This window comes from Globicephala melas, chromosome 1 (assembly GCF_963455315.2).
Source record: "Globicephala melas chromosome 1, mGloMel1.2, whole genome shotgun sequence".
In the NCBI taxonomy this organism is placed as follows: domain Eukaryota; kingdom Metazoa; phylum Chordata; class Mammalia; order Artiodactyla; family Delphinidae; genus Globicephala; species Globicephala melas.
In genome coordinates, this window is record NC_083314.1 from 108,226,657 (window position 1) to 108,252,289 (window position 25,633).

Genomic DNA, 25,633 nt, shown 5'->3' on the forward strand with positions numbered 1-25,633 from the left:
GTAGGGACGTCCTTTCCATTTTTAATGGGCTATATAGAGAGTGGGATTTAACGATTTTTCTCTTAATAGGTATTTTTTTTTTTTATGGGCCAAGAGATTAAGAGGTAGAACTGAGGGCAGCCTTTCTCATTTAGGGTAGTTGTTACTCAGGATCCAGAACTGGCTACATAATTTGCAGGATCCAGTGCAAAATGAAAATACAGCGCCTCATGTTCAAAAATTATTAGGAATATCAAGACTGCAACAGCAGAGCATTAGACCAAGTATGGGACACTATAAGACCGCACAGATCGAACACTCACAAAGTCTGTCTTGCAGGCGCTTTTTGCAAAGAGGAAAGTATACACTGAAGAACAAAGTATTTAGCTTCTCAACAAATGACTTTCCCAAACCCACATCCCTATTTTATACAGGCTAACACGTTTCTCCTCACCCCCTTAGTTGGGGCTGAGGGAAAGAAAATGCTGTTGGCACAGTCTTTTATATGCTTTTGGCTTATGAACCTTGAAGGATAATGGCAGCAACTAGAATTGAGTTTGTTTATCCATCTCATACTTCTGCACCCCTTGGGACATATGCATCCTCTTCCTACCTCGCCACTGGGACCACCGTCTCCATCACCAGCTTGTTAATAATGGTGGTAGGAATGTTGGGCTTATCTGTTTATGTCATTTTTATCGCTACTGTTTTCCTGAATGAGCTCATAGCTACAATTGCATGCTCACCTTATACAGGCCAACTAGATGGAGAAGAAATTTTCTTCCCTCTAGTAGGGCTATAGCATGCCTCTTATTTTGGATGTGTATAATCTGGCCATTATACTAAGTTTGACTTTACCCTAAATATGCCAACAACCAGTTAGGAACAAAACAGAAGAAATAGGGCTTTTGACTAAACAGGCAGGGAAGGGTGATTGCAAATAACAGTATTTTGGTGGTGAATGTTAATTTAGTTATGATGTTAGTTCTTTACCATAGAGGCTTCAGATGTTTTTAAGAAATAAATCTCCATTCTTTGAGGTCATTTGCGTAGTGAATTAAAAAGAAAATGAAATTCATTGAAGCAGTTATTGTATATAATGGGCAGAAAGGTGGAAGTGGCAAAAGGACTTATGTTAGAGCCCAAAGTAAATTACTTTTCTTCTATGTATAAAACTAATGTCTCAGAAAACAGATTTGAATTTGTATCTGTTGTATTATTTATTGATTTACTTTTTGCTGATCCAGTTTAGTTCTTTAGGTACAATTGTTGTTTTGTTGTTGTTGTTGTATTTCGTAGCATAGCAGTACGATGTTCTTTTTGAGGGCTCACAAGTCTGCTGTATTTCTGTCTCATTCCTATTTGATCAAAACAGCTGTTTTACTGAAAGGTATATTCTGAAAAAATTTTTATATGACCTTACAGCTCAGCTCAATTCATTCTTCTTACAAGTAAAATATTACTACCAGTAGCAATGTAGATCTTTTATAAATCAGATAACTTCAAAGTTTTTTTTTTTATAGTCTTCCGGTTAAAATTGATCACTTTAAACATTTCCTGCCACCCTAAATAGGAAGATCTGAGTAACTGGGTTTATTCATTTCGAAAGAAGTATTTATACTCAAGAAAAAGAAAATTAAGAATTTCTAAAACTAATCTAGTATTTTTTGTAAATTTCAAGTATAGAAACAATGTTAGATTTAAAATACTTTGGAACAGAAAAATGGTATGTGTGTGTTTTGATTTTTGACAGTACCAAGTAAGTGCAAATAAAATTCTGTTGTAAAGAAAGACTTTGTATAAAGTTATCTATTTGACAGATTATTCATATAAACAACTTCAATAAACCTTAGGCTATTTGTCAGAAATATTGATGAGCCGCATTATACTAAGACTGACTGTGTTAGTGATGTTGTTTTTAATGTTCTAACAATTCCTGGTACAGTCCAGAATAAAACTGCTTTTCCCTCTAGAGACAATAAAATCTGTTAAATGAGAATATTTGTATAATAGACATGTTTGTACATCATCTTTTTCATTTAGTGGAACATTTTGGAATATTCTTTTTTTTATATACAGATTTTTCTAAAATTTTGGGCAGTATTGTAGGGGTGATGGTTGGATGTTGATATTAGAAAAAATTATTCCTGTCAAATGTATTCATATTTTACTTCCTAAAATAAATGACATTTCAAGGGGTAAAAAATTTTAAAGTGATGATGGAGATATTAAGATACGGAGATACTTATGTGTAATTACCAGAGTTCCCTGGTTTTTAATATCTTAACTTTATGGACAAGTTTCCAAGGATTCCCGGTTCATGTGATTCCCTAAACTTATGTGGAACTCTGGATACTGGAGATTCTCAATCATATTCTGACAGAGTTGTCCTACTTTCCAAAGTCATAATACCTTCAAATACTAATTACTACAAAAACTATGGTATTCTCACTTAAAATTTAGATCTGATCATTCATAAAAACAGCCATAAACTTAAGAGTTTCTAGAGTTCATATAGTATCAAAAGTCAGAAAAAAAATTTTTTTCCCTCAATTAAAGTCAAAAACATTTCTATACCTGAGTAAACATTTCCAGTTCCTTTTTTTTTTTCTCCTGTATGCTGGCCTCTCACTGCTGTGGCCTCTCCCGCTGCAGAGCACAGGCTCCGGACGCGCCGGCTCAGCGGCCATGGCTCATGGGCCCAGCCGCTCCACGGCATGTGGGATCTTCCCGGACCGGGGCACGAACCCATGTCCCCTGCATCGGCAGGCGGACTCTCAACCACTGCGCCACCAGGGAAGCCCTCCAGTTCCATTTTTTAAAGTATCACAGCATCTAAATGTAACTTAAATGCTTTGTAACTGATAAAACATTCTTTTGCGTGCTTCCCCATCACCCTCTGTCCTTCTCCCTCAATTTGCTTTACACACCTAACATTAGCATTCTGTGAACAAATATTTAACGGATTGTTAAAATGTATTTTATTTGTATCCTACAGTAATTTATTTACATTTTAAAAGGAAATTTGAATACAGTGTGGCAATTTTGACAACCAGCAAGCTCATCAAAGTAAGATTCTATCTGTAATCTCAAGATATACCAAATGCTTGCTCTGTTCCACGTAACAGGGACAGGGATTGTGTGTAGTTTACCTTATAGATAGGGAAAGAGTAGCTGACATCTAGTAGCACTTACCCCTTTGAGTTCCTTAAACTCTTTACTTCTAGTGTATGAATTTCTTTAAAATTCACCTAAATTCAAATTGCTCACCAAAGCAACTAGGAAAAAGAAAGTGCTGACTACAGAGTATGTGTTACCTCATTCTTCTTACTGGTTATGAAGAACCTAGTTTCTGCATAGAAGCTAGACTGGCCACTGAAGAATTTAAGTGTGACTGCTAGCAACATTCATTTAAACAAATGATACAGAAATGTTCTACAGGAACTATAGTGTGTATTACATAGCGGTAGAACAGATTTCTGTTCATATGCTGTCTAAATGTCAAAGGTTAAATTGCTGGGTTTTTCTTTATTTTTCACTCCAGAAGTATTTGTTGAGTTCCTACTATGTGCCAGACTCTTGAATGAGCTAACTAATGAGAACCTTGTAAGATTTTTCTGTTCCAGATTTTGGTTGTTTAACTTTGAAGTAGCCATTCTTTAATACTTAACTTGACTTCCTATATAGTTCTTTACTTATTAGATTCTTCTTCTGAGGATAAACAGAGAAAGACTGTAAGACCTAGATTTTACTTTTAAAGAGGCAGGTGACAGGAAGCGAAAAACAGTGGCTTGAATGAGATTTAGGCTTCTCATGGTTTTTAATTTTCTATATGACATTTCTGTTAGCATTGCCACTTGACTACTGTAAGAAACTATGTTTATTGGTTTTATAATAGTAGCATCTATTCTTTTGGAACCCAGACTTCGAACAGTTCATTTCACGCAATCATTGAATAGCTAGTTCCTATTCTCTCTTACCTAGAATTTTTCCAGGGGATTTCATGTGACAGGTTAACAGAAGAAAAGCCATTTGGACAACTCTTCTGTTACATTTGTTTCCCTCCCCCTTGGATCCCTAGAGATAAATTCTTACCATCTCTTCCTGCTAATTGACCAGCAGCACCCTGGAATACTATCATCCCTTTGTCTAAAGGAATGGCGTAGTTTTATTCAAAGAATAAAATGTTATGTCCTGTCTATTCCTACCTATAAAAAATACCTTTTTTCTTTATTAAATTAGATTTTTTTTGTAATAAATGATTGAAGGAAAAGTCAAGTAACAGAAAAATTTCAAGAACAGTTAGCACTAGAATTTTGATCCACTTTAATGTAAAAATCTTGTTTTCCCCTTTTTAATCACATTTTTAAAATAAGGTATAGGAGAAAATATAAAAGGAAAAAAATGTAACAAATAGCAGTTAACTTCTGGTCCATTTATGAACTTATGTGAGGTAATCTGGATCTGTATTTGTTTTCTAGGAAAATAAAACATGTGCTTGTTTATGCAATACAGATTGAGTTTAAAAATGAAAGTTGAGCATTGTTTGCCCTTTCAGATGTAGGGCTAGCATATAATTTTAAGAGCTATTTATTATTATAAAATTCAAAGTGAATTGGTATATAAAATTGATTTTTCATTGAACTTTTTCCTGTTTTCATAGCATGTGAGATCTGATTAATGGAGAAGTAATCAAATGCAAACTTAATGATCTCACATAAAAGGTTATAGTTTTCCTGGAAATAAGATTTAACCAGATGTTAATGTATATATATGATCATAAGAGAAAAGATTACATTGCTGTAATAATTGACCAATTTAGTCATTTCAAGTTATTTTAGTTACATTTTCTCAGTTCTAGTTTGATATGGTAAAGCATTATTTGAAAAAGGAGTGCAGGAAGAGTATATGCTGATAATATTACTGCTGTTAGAGAACCAGCTGCAAGTTAGTGCATGCTTTAGGGAATACAAATGAATACAGACTTTTTCTAACTTGATTTAGATGGTCTGACCTCCCTAGAAGTATAGTATGTATATATACTTGGAATATATGAGAAATGTTAAGTCTTTTTCTTCCCTTTTTTAGCTTTAGATTGTAAGCAAAAGAAATCAAGGTCAAGATCTGGAAGCAAGAAGAAAATGCTAACATTACCTCATGGTGCTGACGAGGTTTACATTCTCCGATGCAGGTATATGCCTATATTGCCAAATCGGCTCAGTTTCTTCAGATTTTGCTTTGAGACATATTAGCTATTTTATTCAGGATTTTTAGTTTGTGGCAGAAGGTGCATTCTCAAAAATCAAGTTACAAATGAACTTTTGGAGACAGACTTAAAATCTTATATGGCTCATAATATGCTATACTTCAACAACTAATGAATCAAGGTTTTTACATTAGCTAGGATACTGTGATTTGTAAAAGTGTCTTTTGTTTTTGTTGTGTTTTATTTGTGTGCTTTGTTTGGTTTAATTTGATATTTTTTTAGTTGTCTTGAGTTCCTGCTTATTGGGAATATATTTTCTCTCCACTCATACTTCTAAGTGTAGCTATACAAACTCATTCACACCTTCCATACTCATCTTCATGCAGTTTAAGGAATTCTGAATTGGGGAGTGGTCTTTTGAAAAGAATAGTGCATTTTGGAATTAAGAGTTGTTTTAAATATATTAAGATGTGTAGACGTTAAGACCTTTTAATTAATTTTAACCTAATAGTAATGTTCCCATCTCTACAAATATTAGTGGAGTTATTATGAATCGGCAGTTTTGATATTGTATTAAAGCATTTTGACTTTATAGGTGTTTAGAAACTATTGTCAAGTACTATCTCCAATACAGAGTAAAGTTTGCTCCTGTATTTATGGATTTTATGGGAATTGGTTTTAAATAAAGGGAATTGGTCATGTTAAGAGAACTGTTATCAACTTCTTCTCTAGGTTTTGTGGCCTAGTCTTTCGTGGACCATTGTCTGTTCAGGAAGACTGGATTAAGCACTTACAACGACACATTGTAAACGCTAATCTTCCACGGACTGGAGCTGGCATGGTGGAAGTCACGTCACTACTCAAAAAGCCTGCCTCCATTACAGAAACTTCATTTTCTCTACTAATGGCAGAAGCAGCTTCATAGAACAAGAAAACCTTTTAAATAGCAAATTTGAATTGGATGTAAATTTGAAATTCTTTGTCTTTTTTTTAAAGCCACAATTAAATTATCTGTTTATAAATACTAAAGCAGGAAAATGGGGAAAAGTGAATGACAGTGACATCAGAGCAAATTGAGTGCTTCAAACAGTAAGTAGTCTCTATATTTTGTATAGGATGGGAGATGTGTTTCTGAGGTTTACTACGTTTTGTCAGTTAACTGTGTTCACTCAATGATAGATCAGTACACGTAAGCAGTCATTAATAAACTGTTGCACATGGATACTTAAAGACAGACTTATTGGAAAATTATGTTTTCTGCAGTGTTACCAGAATCAAGGTTCTGTTTATTCCCCACAAGACTTGCATTGAAAATTAAGATATTATATTTTGTTTGTATATATTTAGTGTTTTGTATAATACCAGGAACCGCTAACTAAATTTACTCAACTTAGGGCATTAAATATCATGTACTTCATAGTTTGAGACTGTTCACTCAAATAGGGCAGAGTACTATTCTATCTAGATGTGTAAGTGTTTTTTTAAAATCACATGGAACGGTTTTTTTTATACTAAAAAGTGGAGGGAGATTTGTTTAAACAAGTATTTCTAAAAGAAATATGTACATAGTCCTGGAAATTATTCATGGTAAGGAAATATTCTTTACTCCAGTTGCATTTCTCAGACAATAAAGTGGTGCATCCATGCTACCTCCTACTTTGTCAACAAAGATGCTATTTACCCTTTACATTTTTGTATCATAATAGATTTTAAAAATCTAATGTTCTTTATTGCAAGACATCCTTTTGTTAACAGATTTGTTTCTTTTTAATGTTTTACCTAAAATTTGACATGCTTACAGGACAGGTTTGCCTCTTACTTTATTTAACATTGTAGAAATGTAATTAATAAACAATGCTCACTACACAGTTTAGAATAGGCTTTCTCATTTATATTCTCCTCCAAATTTGATCAGTTAGCAAAACTTAATACACCAATTGAAATATTTCTACATATGATGAGAATGTTTACAATTTAAATTTTAGAACTTGTTTTGGATGTGACTATATGTACGAAAATCGTGTAACACTATGCTCATGCTAAGAACCGACATAATGGAATTACTGAAATAAATGTGCTGTGAGGAATGGAAAATATGGTGCAGATGTCTTGGTCATGATAAATTGTGATTCTCCTTTTAAACTCTTCCCAAAAGCAAATTAATTATTTTAATCTGAAATTAAATTCCTTTACAAATAACAGTTTTTGTATGCAAGCACCATTTCATTTTATTTCATGTAGTATGGCTAATACTATAGTTGAAACAAGGATATGCATTGATACTTTTCTTCGTATGTAAATAAAGTTAAGAGCAGTTAAAATAAGGAGTATTTTGGTAGAGTATATACATACCTCACTGCCAGTGAAATTGCTTTCCTATGGTATATCTCCTTACCAGAAAAATCTCTAAATAAAAAAAGACTTAAAGAAAATTATAATGTCTATAGTGTGAAACATTTCTTATTTTTATCACTGGTGGAAATGGTCCACTTGAAGTTGTGTTTTATTTGATTTATGTTGTTTATACTTAGCAGGTTACTTTATTCACATACTTTATATGTAAAATTAGGAAATTGAACAAAATGGATCATTCCCAACCAATGGTCTCCTGATCCCTGGGTTACTAGATAAGGGGAAAAGTACTTATAAGTTATTCTCATTTTTCCAAAGGCCTCATAGAAACTGTTTGCTTCTCTATAATGGTGAGTCTAACTAAAACATCAAATTTCTTAACTTTTGACTGAAAATTTACCAAGTCTGTGTATACCAGTATTCTCTTACTGAATAAGTTTCATTGATATGAATATATTCTGTATTTAAATAGAATATATATTTTTCATTGGAAGTCATACTACTACATAGCAAGTACAGTTCAGAAATTAAGGGGAAAAAAAAGATTCCTGGTGGGAAGACTAGCAATCACTAGAGCCCCTTTCAACTCTAATGTTTATAGTTCTTTGATTTAATTAAGCCAACTATCAAGATGTAGGAATATAAGTAGGTAGTTTGACCACAGATTTCATAAGCAAACCTAGATTACGTTTTTTATGTTAAACTATTTCTAAAACAATATTTCTCCTTCTGGATATAAAAAGAATTAAATCATCAAAATACAATAATTCAAATTGGAAACAGTAAGCTAGAGGGATTCCTGAAAAGTAAATTAAACACAGAACATTTTTCATAATAAAGATATTTGGGTTTCAAAATTTTAAAAACTTCTTAGGGAGCAAAGTTTGTCTTTTATTTGGCAACTAGAAAGTTAATGATATATTTTAATTTGGCTTCCACTGGAAGAAAATTATAAAATATTGTCTTAAGTTACATGATAGAGTTTCATGTTAAAACATGCACTATTTCAGTATTCAGTATTGTTGAATTTTCTTTTATAATTCCTTTATTATTGCCTAAGATGTTTGAGCCTCTTTTGTATTTGAGCTTCTTTTTCTTTTTTAAAAAAATCTTGTTAAAAGCATTGATTTATTTAATAGCATCAAGACAAAAAAGTTAACTTCTTCAAAAGTAGTATTTTCCACTATGCTTCTTTAGAATATATTTAGAACCATGGCATAGCTATAATATCTCTATTTTAGATTTCACATGCTTAGTTACGGGTTAGAGGGAATAATAGTTTTTCAGTAGTAATTTTATTAGACAAAGTTTCTTTTAAGGACATACACATAACCTCTCAGGGACTATACAGTTAAAACATACTGGTCCAAAATATAGCTTTGATTTTTTTTTTCTTCACTAAAAAATTGTAATATATGCTCATTTTAGAAATATTGAGAAAATGAAAAAGTAAAAAATGGGGAAAATCTCCTGTGGTATTATGACTCAAACACATTTACTTTTTTTTTTTTTTTTTTTCTGTATATGATCTTTATTACATTCTGGTAGTTTTTGTCAATTCCTATTTTGGGTACATTTGTCACGATGGAGTACTGAATACAGTTTATCTGCATCATTATATATGACTGTGTATGACCTTCATTCTGAAACACATTTACTTTTAACAGCTTGTTATGTTTCTCATATTGTTTCAATATAGTTATGAATGTAGTAATATTATAATTTATCCCAGTATCCCATTTTCCCAAGTTTATTTGAAATTTAAGTACTGCATTGTATAGACTAACCTTTGAATACTCAATCTTGAGCATTTTCCACCAACAACAACCAGTTCTCTGATTCTCCAGACACCAGTTCGGTGTCAAACAGTTCAAGTCAATTCTGACATTAACTACCTGGAGTTAGTGTCAGACTCCATGGGTTAAAGGGCTCAGTCCCACAAAACTGCCCACACTTGAGATGCCACTCACAAGTATCAGGTCACCCATACTTGTGATCAGCTGGCTATAAATCAAAGGTTGCCACAACCCACTCTTCAGGTTCAATAATTTGCTAGAGTGGCTCAGAGAACTCAGAAAAATACTTGACTTTAACAGTTTATTGTAAAGAACATAACTCAGGAACAGTGAAATGGAAGAGATGCATAGGGCAAGGTGTGCTGGGAAGGAGGTGACATGGAGCTTCCATGCTTTCTCTGGTGCGCCACCCTCCCAGCACCTTGATGTGTTCGCCAACCCAGAAGCCCATCCCTTAGGGGGTTATTATGGAGGTTTCATTATGTAGGCATAATTAATTAAATAATTGGCCATTGGTGATTAACTCAATCTCTAGCTCCTTTCCTTTCCCTGGAGGTTTCGGCAGGGTAGCGGAACAAAAAACTCCAACCCTCTAATCATGCCTTGGTCTTTCTGGTGACCCACTCCCATTCTGAAGCTATCTGGGGGCCCCCAGCCACCAGTCATGTCATTAGCTTATGAAAGACACTCTCATCACTCTGGAGATTGCAAGCGTTTTAGGAGATGTATGCCAGGAGCCAGGGACAAAGACCAAATATTTATTTTCTATTATATCACGCTAGATGTAAAGCCTCTCTGTGACAAAAACTAGTCAGCATCAATGATATTTCAAACCATGGACTATAATTAAGCATTTACCCCTGGTATGGAAGGTAGCTATCCAATTTATTGCAAAAATGGGAACTTGTTTTCTTATTCTGAGGGCCAGTCAAGTTCAGTTATTGATCTTTAGTCAATAGTTCGTAACTTTAATTTCTCGATTCTTTAGCCTACGTTATAGACATAGGTACAACCTTCATTTTTCTTGATTACTTTGATTACAAATAATTGAATAATACTTTTAATTGCTTAGGTGTAAACAACAGTAACAAGTAAAACTTACAGAATTGATACCTCATTCTTACATTAAGTCAGAGGTCAAGGTGAACAAAGAGTGGCATATAATCTAATAAATAATCACTAGGGTTTTTCCTTTTTATTAAAGTTTTAGACAAGAAAAAATAAATGGACTTCCTCCACAGTAAAAATTTGTCATATTTCTATTCTAGTCTTGTTCTTCTATTTTATAGACGTTTCCTTTTTAAAAAAACACAAGATCATGCTGTGTAGAAATTAACCCTTTATTCTCTTAGCTGTAGATCCACAAGCATTTTCATACCACTGCATATTATTCTTAAATATACTTTCAATTTTTGCATAATGTTCCATTGTACCACATAGTATTTACACCTCCATTGTTGACCATTTTATGTTGTCTCTAGGATTTTGGAATTATAAAGAATGCTTTTGACGAACATTTCTTGCAGTACATTGTACACATCCAAAATTATTTTGTTAGGATGAACTTCTAGTAGTAGAATTGGTAGATTAAAGAGTTGGATATCGCTCACACATTTGAGGCTTTATATATGAATTTCCAAATTGTTATACAGGGAGGCCATTATAACTTTATGCTCCTACCTGCAGCTTATGAGAATGGCTTACAATTCCTTTCATCCTTGCCAGTGTATTTTTAAAACTTTGCTTGTTTAGTAGGTAAAAAGTAGTATCTTGTTCATCTTTAAGTGACAAATGAAAGCAAAGTAAGTTAATTTTTTATCACAAAGGAATTAACTTTCTGATTTAAAATAATAAAAATACATATGAACATGTTTTACTAGATAATGTGTCTAAAATAACTTCAACTTTGATTTTGTCATTCGCCAGTGGTATAATAGAGAGTATAAGTGCCTTTATACTTTGTAGTCTTTCAAGAGATCTTTGACTATTACTTATTCCAAAAGTTTGTTTGTATATCAGCATGCATTCTTCTTTGAGTTCCATAGCACTTCTCAGATACTCAGAATGGGCCGTGACGCCTCTTCCTCCCCCAAAAGTAAAGAATAGCTACTTTAAAAGTATTATGTGTTGCCATATCAACTGTCAAATGGTTTATATTTTTTATTATAATTCTAGGCAAATTCCCAAAAATCTTCTGGCACAGGTTTTTTGTTTTTATAGGGTTGGAAGAAGAGATAGTGTGAATTATTTTGCTGCTTCTGAACAAACTGGTAAAAAAGATTATTATTTGTTTTTTTAAAGAAATAAACCTAGAGAGTTGGTTCTTTCTTAAGCTATTAAGGTCAGCCTCTGGAATTTCATTTTTCTATTGACGAGTTTGGCAAATTTCAGCAAATACTTTAAGGAGCTTTTCGATAATGTTTAGTCCCATTTACAACTTAAAACTTCAAAAAAATTTTAAACTTCATTTATAAAATCAATATATTGTTTCTATTTTGAGAATCTCAGTACCCTGATTTAAGACCTTCTGAAGTATATAAATATCTTTTATAAATACAATAGATTAAACTCTTAATAAACGTGTAGAACCTTAAAGTCTCATGAATATTTCAATGCCTCGTATAACTTAGTAACATTTTTACTTAAAAATCACAAGTCAAAGTTGATTACTCAACTACACATTTTAAGTTGAATTTGGAAAGCTGAACTGTTAGTCTAATAGGCCAAATTTTCTTAAATATTATAAATACCCCAAATTTTTAAAGCCTGCACAGATTGCTTCGTGCCAGATTATTTTTTGAGGTGAAGTTCATAAACATGTTACCATTTAAAGAAATATTGTAATTACTACAAGAACAGAATGTAGAACATTGCCTGCACCCCCAGAAACCTCCATGTTCTCCACCCCAGTTAAATTCTCTCCCTCCCATTACCATTATTCTGACTTTTCTAATAATCGTTTGTTGGCTGTTTTTAAGTTTGACTTCCTAGGAATGCATATAGTTCAGTTTTGCCTGTTTTTGTATTTTACAGAAATGGAATTATAGCACAAGTATTCTTTTGTGACTTGCCCCCTTTGGTTAACGTTATCTTTGCATTTCATCTCTATTCTTCCCATAGCTGTAGTTTATTCATTTTCATTGTTGTATATTATTGCATATCTATATATGACACCATTTAATTATTCATGTTTATTGTTGATAAACATTTGGGTTGTCGTCATTTGGTTGTTTTTTGGCTTTTAAGAGCTGTGAAGCTATGAACATTCTTGTCTGTCTTTTAGGCATCTGCAAGTTTCTCTAGGGTACATGCCAAGGAGTAGAATTTTTTGTCATAGAATATATGCCTCTTAGACAAGGACAGACTATTTTCCAAGATGATTGTACACATTTGTACTCCCACATGGAGTTCATAAGAGTTTTTGTTCCTACCTTCACTAATACTGTTGTCAGACTTAAATTTTTGCCAGTTGGTGAGTGTTAATGTTATTTCATTGTGAATTTAACTTACATTCCCCTGATTTCTATCAGATTGATTATCCTTTTTTATGTTTGCTTATTGGCCACTTAGATTTCCTCTTTTGCGAAATGCCTTGACAAATTGCCCATTTTTTTATATTGGAGTATCTGTCTTGTTTCTTATTGACACTTAGGAATTCCTCTAATTCTTAGGTTATATGTGTTGTAGATATCTTCTACTTTGCACTCTATTTTTCCACTTGCAGTTATAGTGACTGTCGATGAACAGTTCTTAATGTAATCAGATACATCCTTTTGAATTTCTCAAATGTTCTTGTTTGTCCAAAGATGCCTATATTCGCTGAATTCTTGAAGGATATTTTCATCAGGTATGGAATTCTATCTAAATTGGCAGTTATTTTCCCCCTGCATATTGAAGTTTTTATCCAGTGTTTTCTGCTTCATTCTTGCAAGTTCAGCTGTTGCTCATTTTAAAATAAGCTGTCCTGTATTTTCTGGCTGCTTTCAAGATATTTGTCTCTATCTTTAGTTTTCTAAAGTTTTGCTATAAAATGGCTTGATGGGAATGTCTTTTGTTATTGTCAAGTTTGGGAACTCTGCTGGGCATCTGGAAATTTTCTAGACCTTGTCTGTAAACTATTATTTCTGCCTCATTTTCTCTCTCCCTGGTTCTTTTGGGACTCCAATTAATGTGTGTTAAATCCTTCTCACTGCATCCTCTGGGTGTTTTACTTTCTCTTCCCTGTTTTCTATCTTTGTCTTTTGGTGTTACATTCTAGGTAGTTTCTTTTGCCCTATCTTCTAGTTTACTAATTTTCTCAGTTACTGTTAAATCTCATCTACTGAGATCTTAATTCTGGTTATGATATTTTTCAGATCTCGAATTTCTGTTGGTTCTTTCCAGATACGTTTTTTATTGTTTCTAGTATCTTACTTGGCTATTATTTCTTTGAATATCGTCTACATAGTTACTTTTATATTCTCCCTCTGATAATTCCAGAATCTAAAGTAATTGTGGATCTGAGTTTATTGATAGTTGCTTTTTCTGTTTCTTGTTCATGGTGTCTTGTTTTCTTATGTGCCTGTATGTTTAACAATATGCTGAACGTTGTATTTGGAAACTGTGTTGAAGTTTAGGATAGTATTGTCCGCTATAGGATTTTTGTTTACTTCTGTCAGGTGCCTAGGGGTACGACCAGTTTCTAACACCTTAATCCAAGTTCAAGGTTTGCGTTTTCCTGGACTATCCCGATGACCCAAAGTCAGATTGTAATAACTGTGTCATGGAAAGGTTTGCACACCTCTGGTTTCACCTTCTACCCTGTGAATGTAGTTTTCTTTTCCTAGCCCAAGGCCATCGAATGTGTGACTTAGTTTCAGAACTATTTCCTCCATACAGGATGTGTCCTCAGGGCAAAAATAAAAGGTTTCATTATTGGGTGGCCCTCCTGAGTTTCTAGTCTTCTCTTAGTTTGACTTGGTAATTCTCTACCATCTCGTTACTTCTTTAATGCTTATATGATGTTTTTGTTTTTATTAATCCAACTTTTTTAGTTGACCCCGGTGGGAGAGAATTTATCCAGATTATTTAATTTGGTCTACTGTTATCAGAATCAGAATATAAATAAATTTCTGAGAGCAGGGATTTTGTATGTTTTGTTCACTTCTGTTTTCTTAGAAGAGTTCTGGTATATATTATGCATCAAGTCAATATTCACTGAATGATTTAAGTGAATAAGCTGTTATTTTAAAGGAAATCTAAATTTCTTATGAGGTACATTCCCCTTTTTTTCTTCTTAAAAATAAAATTTGGCTATTCTTAAGCATTTTTCTCTTCCAGGTGTATTTTATTTTATTTTATTTTATTTTATTTTTTTTTTGCGGTACGCGGGCCTCTCACTGTTGTGGCCTCTCCCGTTGGGGAGCACAGGCTCCGGACTCGCAGGCTCAGCGGCCATGGCTCACGGGCCCAGCCGCTCTGCAGCATGTGGGATCTTCCAGGACCGGGGCACGAACCCATGTCCCCTGCATCGGCAGGTGGACTCTCAACCACTGAGCCACCAGGGAAGCCCTTCCAGGTGTATTTTAGAACTAGTTCATCAAATTCCATTTGAACCCTGAGATTTTACCTAGAACTGCACTGAATTTATTTTTTTTAATTAATTTTTATTGGAATATAGTTGATTTACAAAGTTGTGTTTCTGCTATACAGCAAAGTGAATCAGTTACATATATACATATATCTACTCTTTTAGATTCTATTCTCATGTAGGTCATTACAGAGTATTGAGTAGAGTTCCCTGTGCTATACAGTAGGTACTTATTAGTTATCTATTTTAAATATAGTAGTGTGTGTATGTTAATCTCAATCTCCCAATTTACCCCTCCCCCTTTGGGGAGGAAAGCAATTTGTGGAGAATGGGAAAATATGAGTCTTTTTAGGAACATGGTATGTTTTTCCATTTATCATTTTTTATGTCTTATAGCATTTCTTTATAAAGAATTGGACATTAAAAATTTTATTTCTATATATTTTTGTCTATATTTTTTATTTCTATATATTTGTTTTTGTTGCTTTTGTAAATGAATTTTCCCCAAAATTTCTTACTGAAATTGCTGATGTAAAGGGAAACTGTTCTCTGTATGGTACTCTTATTCATCTCTTTTCACATTGCTCAACTCTGTTATATATATCTAATATCTTTTCAATCAGTTCTCTTTGAAATTTCTAAGTAGCCAGTTATAACATCTGTGCATTGTGACATTTATTTCTTACTTTGAATTATTTATGCATAGTCTTTTCTTGTGTTTTTACATTGTCAAGGATCTCCAGTACAATGTTGAACATCGGTGGTGATAGCTGACTTTCCTCTCTTGCTCCTGATTGTAATTGGGATACTTCATTTCATCATTAAATATAATTTTGCTGGAAGTTTCTTGTAGACACAATTTATTGAGTTAAAAATAGTTTGTTTCTTATTGGTTAAGAGTTTTTATGTGTTTGCATTTGTTTTTGTTTTGTTTTTCGGTCACGCCACACGGTTTGCGGCATCTTACTTCCCCAACCAGGGATTGAACCCAGGCCACAGCAGTGAAAGTGCTGAGTCCTAGCCACTGGACCGCCAGGGAATTCTATGCGTTTCTCTTTTTTTTATTTTTAATAGAAAGTGGACTCTCGATCTTAGCAAAATGTTTCTTCTACCTCTGTTGAGATTGTCATGTGATTTCTTCTTCTTTAATATATTGATGTTAATAAAATTTATTAATAGGCTTTTTTTTTTTTTTTTTTTTTTTGCGGTACGCGGGCCTCTCACTGTTGTGGCCTCTCCCGTTGCGGAGCACAGGCTCTGGACGCGCAGGCCCAGCAGCCATGGCTCATGGACCCAGCCGCTCCATGGCATGTGGGATCTTCCCGGACCGGGGCACGAACCCGTGTCCCCTGCATCGGCAGGTGGACCCCCAACCACTGCGCCACCAGGGAAGCCCTATTAATAGGCTTTTAAACATTGGACCACCCTTACATTTCTCCTTAGTCATGGTATGTTGCTTAGTACTAGGAAAATTGATTTGCTTCTATGTCACTGAAGAATTTTTTCATGTATATCTATTAGTGTACTATTAGTATACTTTCTGCTATATTTGTCTGGATTTGGTATCCAAGTTATATTAACCTCATAAAATGAGTTCAGAAGTTTAAATTTGCCTATGCTTTGAAAGAGTTTTCATAGACAGTATTTCTTTCTTAAGGATTTGATAGTACTGATTCATAAACTCATATGAGCTGTTAACTTCGGAGAGAAAGATCTTGTTGACTACTTTTACTATTTTGTTTATAATCATAGGTTGTTAGGTTTTTTCCCCTCCCTTTGAGCCAATTTTAGTTACATTTTCTTAGAGGAGTGTACATTTCTTATAAATATTCTAAAAATTTGGGATAATTTGTACATAGTGTATTTCTCACAAGTTATTTAATCTCCATATCTGTCATTGTTTACTTACATAACTAATGTTTATTTATTTATTTTTTGACCCTGCTGTGAGGCTTGCGGGATCTTAGTTCCCCGACTAGGGATTGAACTCACGGCAGTGAAAGGATCGAGTCCTAACCACTGGACCACCAGGGAATTCCCAATATTTACTTCTACTTTATCTTTTTTACTTAATTAAACTTACTGAAAGTTTTATCTATATATGTGTGTGTATAGAGAGAGAGAGAGAGAAAGAGAGAGAGAGAGAGCTATTATCATTGTTGTTTATTTATTACCTTACATTTAAACTTTGATTTTCTTTTTAACCAGTTTCTCATGTGTTTAAAAATAGTGTGTAGGGCTTCCCTGGTGGCGCAGTGGTTGAGAGTCCGCCTGCCGATGCAGGAGACACGGGTTCGTGCCCCAGTCCAGGAAGATCCCACATGCCGCGGAGCAGCTGGGCCCGTGAGCCGTGGCCTCTGAGCCTGCGCGTCTGGAGCCTGTGCTCTGCAACGGGAGAGGCCACAACAGTGAGAGGCCCGCGTACCGCAAAAAAAAAAAATAGTGTGTAATCTCTGGGTTTTGGGGTACAGAATTTTTTATATATATATCTTTATCATGATTTAGCTTCTTTAGGGTGGATATTACAACTCCTACATCTGTCTTCCATGTCTCTTACTTTTTTTTTTTTTTACATTTTTCATTCCCTTGTCTTTTGCACTGTGCCCTGGGAGAATTCCTTCGTTCCTTCTTCCAACACACTAATTGACTCTAAAGCTGTGTTCATTCTGCTAATCAGCCTATCCGTTGAGTTGGTTGGAGGTTTGGTATTTTGCTGTGTTTATTTTTATACTCATTTTTTCTTTCTAATTAATTTTTAAAAGGTATAAAAATAATTGTTCTTCTTAAGGTCCTATTTGTCTCATGGATGTGATATCCTCTTGGCCTTCTGAGGATATTAATTCTATATGTTTTTAAGACTCCTTTTGCCCTATTAACTGTTTTCTCAGAAATTAGTTCTGTCTGCTGAGTTTGATGCCCTTTCATGGTGTTGGTTCCCTCACATATTTGGCAATTCTTGCTTGTTTGCTCACTTACATTTCAGATTTCTTGTTAGTCTTTCTGCAAATGTTCTATAAGTTTGGCCTGTTTCTGGTGATTATAAGGAAAGAGTGCAACCAGTATCAAGTGTTTTAGAAGTGTAGACTTTGTTTCTTTTTTGGTATTGTAGAGCAATATCATGCCTCTGCCATGGCTGAACTATTATAAAAGTAGTCCAACATCTGGAATCCTTCCCACCTTTTGTAACTACCTTCCCATGCATAGTTTGGCCTCAGTTTTCCTCCTTCAGTCAGATTCCATTTACCCTCTTTTTTTTTTTTCCAGGAATTACGCATAATTTATGATTAATCAAATATACTTTCTTCTTTCCCAACACTGTTATAGACTTAAATTTTTTCATTATGACAGTTTTTAGGGAATGGAGGATGCTGCAATGCATATTCAATCCAAACTTCAGAAGTTAATCTATAAGTTATTGTCAGTATATAACTTTCCTAATTCCCCTAGATCTCTTCCCCAATAATTTCTTAGTCACTGGTAAACTTTTCAGTATAACACACAGTCTGTAAGAGAGAGTTTTACAGGAAAGGCTTTTGATTGATAGAATAGTTTGTGCAAATTGGAATGGAATGTTACTTCCCTAAACCATTATGACATCACGTTATAAGACATGGTACTTCTGCTTCAGAAAAGTGTTCTTTTTAGCTACCTCAAATCTTTCTCTTCTGCATATAACTTACAAGTCAGTTCTTTTAGAATAGCACAACAGTGCTTTCTACTCACGGCAGTCACTAGATATATATTTCATGAAGATGCTTAGAAATAGATAAGGAATGAAAGTATTTTATTTTTTTAGAAGTTAATTTAAAACATAGATGATTAAAATGAGTAAATTTTTTATCCTCTGATTTACAGTTTGTATTCTGCTTTTTAATTTTTTATTTGGTTACTATTAGAAGGTGACATTTATTGTTACTCCTTTCTCTTTGCTCAAAGTGACCAAGCTGCTAATTTAAAATGTCTGTTGGGGCCATTTCAGAACCAAAACATTTACCAAAGGTGAAAAATATTATGTGAACATGGTTTTTTCAAGACCTCTGCTATTATTTCATATAATATATTACAAGCTCTTCTAGAGGTCCATAGATCATGAGACCACTTCTTACCCAGAAGGCCAATCAAATGGTCCTAAATGGTAATACTGGCACAACAGTAAGTTTTGTTTTGTTCTCATGACCCATTTTCTGGGTGGTCTACTGGATTAAAAACACAAACAAAATGCAGTATGTATTGGGTTGGCCAGAAAGTTTGTTCGGGTTTTCTGTACGAACATATGGAAAAACCCGAACGAACTTTTTGGCCAACCCAATACTATAGAAGTGAACAGATTCAGTCAGGACTCACTTTACGTAAGATCTTCCAGTAAATTTCATATTTTATCTCACTCTTCAGAGGAGAGAAAGGTCTGATCCGCTTTGTTCTTCATTGCTACTTCCAGACTTTTCTCCCTCTCTCCTCTAAAAATCCCCAGCTGTGAAGCTCATGCTATCAAACTGTACTACTCACTCCTTCTCCTTGTTGCAGTTACCAATCCCCCAGTATGCCACAGCCTGGAAGATTTTTAGCTGCAGGTCAGTCTTTGCACTCTCATGTCCTAAAACTCTCGCACTCTCATGTCCTAAAACTTGAATGTCCATGAGAAAGTGACATTAGAGCAAATTGCTGAAGATGGTGAGGGAGGTAGGGAAAGTGTACTGGGCTATGGGAAGAACAAGTGCAAAGACTAAATGAGAGCATGCTTGGTGTGCTGAAGGTACACAGGAAGGCCCCTATGGCTGGAGAAAAGCAAGTGGGGAGCAGGAGGTGATGTTAGAGAAATAATGGAGATCTGGGTCATATAGGGCCCCTCTATGCCATGGTTAGGCATGTAAGATCATAAGACCTCTATAACAAATTTATCCTTTCCTATTTCAGTCTCACTTGCATGATTGTACCCTAAACTTTGTATCCATAACTGCAGCCCTATTTTCTTCTCAGTTGTAATATTCCTACTCTCTGAATTACCACTTCTTGTCCTTCCAATTCTATTCTCTTATACTCTGACTCTGTAATTCTTCAGCCCCACCAGAGCCTAAAATCTATTGATTTTACCACCTTTTTATTTGACTCTCAGTCTCTCCATCAACTATCCCCCTTGTTACCCCTTACTGCTTACCCAAACTTTATTCATCAGTCCTTTATCAAGATCACTCTCTTGTAATCACTCATCCCTGTTCCTCTCTCCCTTTGTATATACACTGTTGGCGAAATCCCAGCCCTAGTTAAACCAACTTTCCACACTTATGTTTTTTTCTCCAATCTTTAAAAAAAAAACCTCTTTTGTCCCCCACTGTCCTCTCCAGCTACTGCCCATTTCTACTCCTCCTTTTAAAGCAAAACTCCCTGTCAGAGCCAGATATAATAATCATACATTTATAATAATAGGTAACATTTATCACGCACTTGCTATGTGCCAGGCACTGTTCCAAATATTTTACATATAATAATCTTATTTTATTGCCATAGCAAAGTAGAAAATATAATATTTTACAATGAGAAAAAAGCATGAAGAGCTAACTTTCCCAACAACTGGCAAATACTGAAGCTGGAATTCAGTTCCAGGCAGCCTGGCATCAGAGCCTGTGCTCCTAACTATTAAGACCAAACCAAAGTGTATTCTAAGTTTCACATTAGCAGCACACTCCAGTTTCCAAGAGTGACTTCAACCTACCCCAACCCTCATTGCTCTCGAGTGGTGGTGGTAACAGGTTCTGGCTGCTGGGCCATGGTATTACAAGGTGGAGTTTTTCATGTAACCTGAAGTTTAAAATTAATTGTTTCTAGGCTGAAGACTCTTTCTCTCTTGTACTCTTGAGGCTTTAACCCTATTTTTGGTTTCTTTTTGCTTTGCATTTCTCTCTTACCTTGCACCTAAATTCATTGGTAAGGGGCTCAAAGCTGCCTCTCTCTGGTAAAAGTTCATAGTATGCCAAACAGGAACCAGAGTTGGGTCCAGGGAAAAGGAGTTGTAGAAAAGACTTTCTGATCCTGATTTCTTCGTCTGAATTGCCCTCTCTGCAGGACTTTGTACTCAGATAATTGCCTGTAATCCATTATTTATTTGTCACTTCTTATGTCATCTTTGGGGAGGGAGGAATTTAGTTAAACATTTAATATGAATATTGTAAATAACTACTGATTTAGAAAATTTTAAATAGTAAATCCTCAGGACCAGTTAAGTTTTTAAGAGGAAGGAAACATGAGAAACACTCTGGCTGACTAACCTCGTTCTCATTGGCAGACATGGCAGAGGTCATGTGCCCCTTCCTAAACAGTTACTGGCAAGGGGAAGGGACTCTTATGATTGGCTTTTCCCTTTCCTGGGTGAAAGAGGTTGTGGAGTCAACCACAATCCCCAGGGAGGAAAATCCAACCATTTCCCAAGTGATGACTTTTCACTGTCGAAGCTTTATTTCTTAGAAAACATAAAGCTGAATAATTTTGCCAAACGGGCGTAAACTTGATGAATGAACTCCATTGGTCCTTTAGGAATAATATATGAAACATTTATCTCTTTAGTTCTAAAGAAAATATATAACTTGATAGAGATTTGACTTAGCAGTTTTAAATCCTATATGCTTTGGGGTGAGTTGATCTCTTTTACTAGACATCTGTCTTAGGGCTTTGGCCTAATCACTTTTAGTAAATAAAGTATTTTGGCCCAAGCTTTGACTGTGATGACTCCAGTTGTATCTGTGCTGGATGTTGCCACTTCCTAGTACAAGAAAGGGCTTTTGGGCTTCCCTGGTGGCGCAGTGGTTGAGAGTCCGTCTGCCAATGCAGGGGACGCGGGTTCGTGCCCCGGTCCGGGAAGATCCCACATGCTGAAGAGCGACTAGGCCCGTGAGCCATGGCCGCTGAGCCTGCGCGTCTGGAGCTTGTGCTCTGCAACGGGAGAAGCCACAACAGTGAGAGGCCTGAGTACCGCAAAAAAAAAAAAAAAAGGCTTTTTATGTGTGTTAAATGTAAATAGTAATCCTTATAGCAGGTCCTTCAGGTTGATGCCAATACTGTGAAAGAGGACAGAATCATATTTATACTAAGAAATACTCTAGAGGGATTATGTATTGCATAGAATTCATAGAGAAAATGATAAGAGGTTTGACAAGGCTGAACAGATCAAAGAGCCTAATTTCCGAAAGCGAAGATCAGCGAGCACTAGGTAGTATAAGGAAGGAGACTTTGCTTAGAGCAGTTTCAGACCCAACCCAGTGGATATGCTTGAAGAGCCAACCAGAAAAAAAACAAACACAAACTTTGCTTCCTTATGGACTAGAGCTAAGCGAACGGGAGGTATTCTGGGGGAAAAAATGGTTAAAACTGATGCAAGAAGGAAGAGGATTCTGTTTCTCCGTATTGCCACTGATTTTCACACAATTCTCTGATACTATAACACTATCAGAAACACCCAAATGACAAATACAACTTCAGCTGACTTTTTCTTTTACTGAATAAATACAATTTTCCCGTGCCATAAGGAAGAACAATACTGTTCAGACAGAGGACCTTTTTCCATAGTTTGAATAAAAGAAAATGGATGGTATTTTTTCCCACTGTGGTCAGTTGATGATGGTGAAATGATGATGATGATGACAGTGACAATGATGAAAGGCATATTTGAAGTCTTAAGTGTTTGTTAGGGGAAGGAAGTTGGAAGTGGTGGAAAAGATACTAAACCAAGTATTATAACTTGATTTTTAGACCTGGGTTTTTCCCTACTTTAGTCAAACACAAGACCCTGAATTCCTATTGTTTTTAGTCACTAGAGTGGACTGTATGATCTCTTGTCCTTCTACCTCTAAAATTCTGTAATTATAACAGATAGTACCCATGTAACACTAATAAAATAGCCTGAACGGTATCAAGAGTATGAAAAATAGCATATAGAGTAAGGTGTCCGTTTAATTAATTTTATGCTTACCTATAATTGGTTTATGTAACACTGTTTTTTTCCTGGAACCTCTGTACCTCAGAAAGGGTTGCAGAGTTCATTTTGGCAAAGATAAAAGGCAGAACTGATATCATATCGCCACATGGAGGCTAGCAATTAAACATAAAGCCAGACAGAAATCACAAGGAGAGCCATAAATAAAAGAGAGTCTTAATGTGATTTAAATACCGTGACTGAGTTGCATTCAGTGTCAGCCTGGTCACCAAGTCCAATGCAACATCATCCTCTATAGAGATGTATTCTAGCAAAAGACTTCTGCATCCACCATCTGGCCCCCGACTCAGTGAGCACATCTCACTAAATGACACATAACCCAGTGGGAGGCACCAAATTTGCTTAAACATGAGCACATCCTCTTCTCATAACAAAGGCTGAATATGACCCTAATTTCGTATTCTGTAAACTACGTTGTGGAAATTATTAAAACAAGTCTTCTAGGTAGGCCTATAAACATTGACTGATTTTGTTTCCTTTGTCAAAGCCACAATTTCCAAAAATATTATAAATTTCAGCTTAAATTGAGAAGCCAATTAGATGTGCTTTTAAAATTCATTCTCTATGTGGTAAAATAACAAGTAAAAAAAGAACCAAACTGTTTGTGACTAGGTAATCTGATCCTCCAAATACAAGAGTTTGAGCAGAAAGTTCCAAAAGTTAGAGTTTCTATTCTCTGTCATAAGCTCCCGGGAATTGCGCCAAATGAGCACCACTCAAGAAAAATTGCTGTAAGATTTGGACTTTTGTATCTTCAACCATAATTTCAGGCATGTTCCAGAATAAAGGCAACCACATTGTTTCTTCAGTCTCAGATAGTTTACTGGACTTCTTTTATTCTTTGTTACTTTAGAAATATTTTACATTTCAGGAGGAACAGTATGATTTGCCTACAGAACGTACTTTTCCTTTAAGTACATCTTTGGCATTCCTCAGACTGCTAAATATTTTGTTGACTGTTGGAGGGAAGGAGGCTATAAGGTAGTCTCTTCTACTATTTAAAAAGCATCCCAAGTCTACAGATCCCTAGTTAATACTCAACACTTTTTGATGGTCTGCAGTGCCCTGTCTGATAAAGATAAATGCTAGAGCAAGAGAATTACAGGGAAATTGGAACTAAAACTAAAATAACTGAAACTAAAAGTAACCATTTTTCTTCACAAAGTTATATAAAAGTATGAGAAAACCTTTTTTAAGAACTGAGCTTCAATTAATAGAAGTAAAAGGAAATAGAAACAGCTTCTTTAATCACAGCAAATTCAAAGAAGAAGGAAAAGCATCTCCTTATAAATGAGAAGCAAAAGGTTCCAAATGATATGAGAAAGAAGAAATAGTAATGCCAAGTTCATGTAAACTGTTAATTAGAAACTACAGTGGAAATCGAGCATGTGACTAAGAAATAATATAAAATCCTGGGGAAAGCCTACTTAAGCTAGATTTCTTCAGGGCTACAGCATTGATAGTATGTTTCATGTTTCACAAGTTGACCTGAATTATTGTTTAGCCACTATCCTGAAGGGCAGGGAGGTGAATGAAGACTACAGAAGAGCATCATAATGCTGACATTTCAAATATCTAGTCACTTGGACTTCCTAGCCTGTAAACACTGAAATTAGTCTAGGGGAAAAAAAAAAAAAACCTTAATTCATAAGCTCATTTAAAAGAGCAGTAGGCTGGGTATTAGCAGTTTTAACAATTTTAAAGAATAAAACCTATTCAGACAGTCTAATACTAGGCCCTAAGCTTCTGTCTTGAACGTAAACCACACCTGAATATTAAGGGCCATTATATGGAAGATGGTGACCAGCTGTTCTCTTTCTCCCCTGAGTTCCAAACAATAAGAAATGGGCATCAGCTTCAGTGTGAAGGAATTGGGGAAAGAATGAGAAAGAATATTATTAATTGAAGTGGGTTACTGAGGGAATCTTATTCTGTGGAAGTCTTTTAAAATGTTACTACTATCACCCCGAACATTTATTGTCTGTGACATAGGTAGCCCTGAAGTGAGAAGTGTGATGAATTACACAAGAATTAGAAAGTCTCCGAGCTGGGGAATAATCAGCACAAACGCCAAATAACGTAAGATAGAAGCATGAAAATACATAGCCACAAAAATGAGAGATAGAGACATATATAGATCAACATAAGGACAGCATTTAGCTAATTACACTCTCTGGAAACATTCTAACTGCTTTTGGATAGCAAAGGAGTTCATGTTTTTAGCTTTGTCAGTTAACACAATTTTGAATTGAGTCAAATTCTCATTGGCATCTATGATCTGTATACAGTTTCTGGAACAGCCTTCTTCTGGAGAAAGTTTTCAAACAAACATTTGGCATCAATGGAATATTTTTTCATCAAACTGTCAGTGTTTTTCGTAATACAGCCTTTGACTTCTAGAAGATCCAGGCTGTCTTAGAGACTCTGAGAATCCTAGGGCATTAGACCAATGCCAGGTGAATTACACTGAGGGCTTGGATCCTGGGGAAATAGAATCCTGAGAACTAGGATGCGCTGACTGAGATTTTTTTTTTTTTTTAATAAAAGGATCATTCAATTTTATTAAACAACTTATCTAACAGTTTCTTGGGCCTCCCTCCCCCACTCACATTGTCCTGGTTTACTCCAAATACACGTGTGGGATATCTATGTGTATTATATTCATATAGATTTCAGAAACCTATACATCTTATTAAAAAACATGTGAATTTAAGATGAGTACCATTGTGAAACAAAGTTTACTTTCT

The 25,633-nt window shown here is 35.0% G+C and overlaps 1 protein-coding gene across 14 annotated transcripts in view; it reads left to right on the forward strand.

Moving 5' to 3' along the window:
* The window catches only part of ZNF644 (zinc finger protein 644), a 112,568-nt gene extending 104,945 nt beyond the window's left edge, over positions 1-7,623 (forward strand). For 13 of the 14 annotated variants that reach the window (XM_030868627.3, XM_030868634.3, XM_030868628.2 and 10 more), the window contains 2 exons: positions 5,068-5,170; positions 5,918-7,623. In XM_030868627.3, coding sequence (XP_030724487.1) covers positions 5,068-5,170; positions 5,918-6,110 — 296 coding nt within the window. In that variant the 3' untranslated portion in view covers positions 6,111-7,623. The other variant, XM_070044457.1, reaches the window with a different exon arrangement.
* Positions 7,624-25,633: the final 18,010 nt, after the last annotated feature.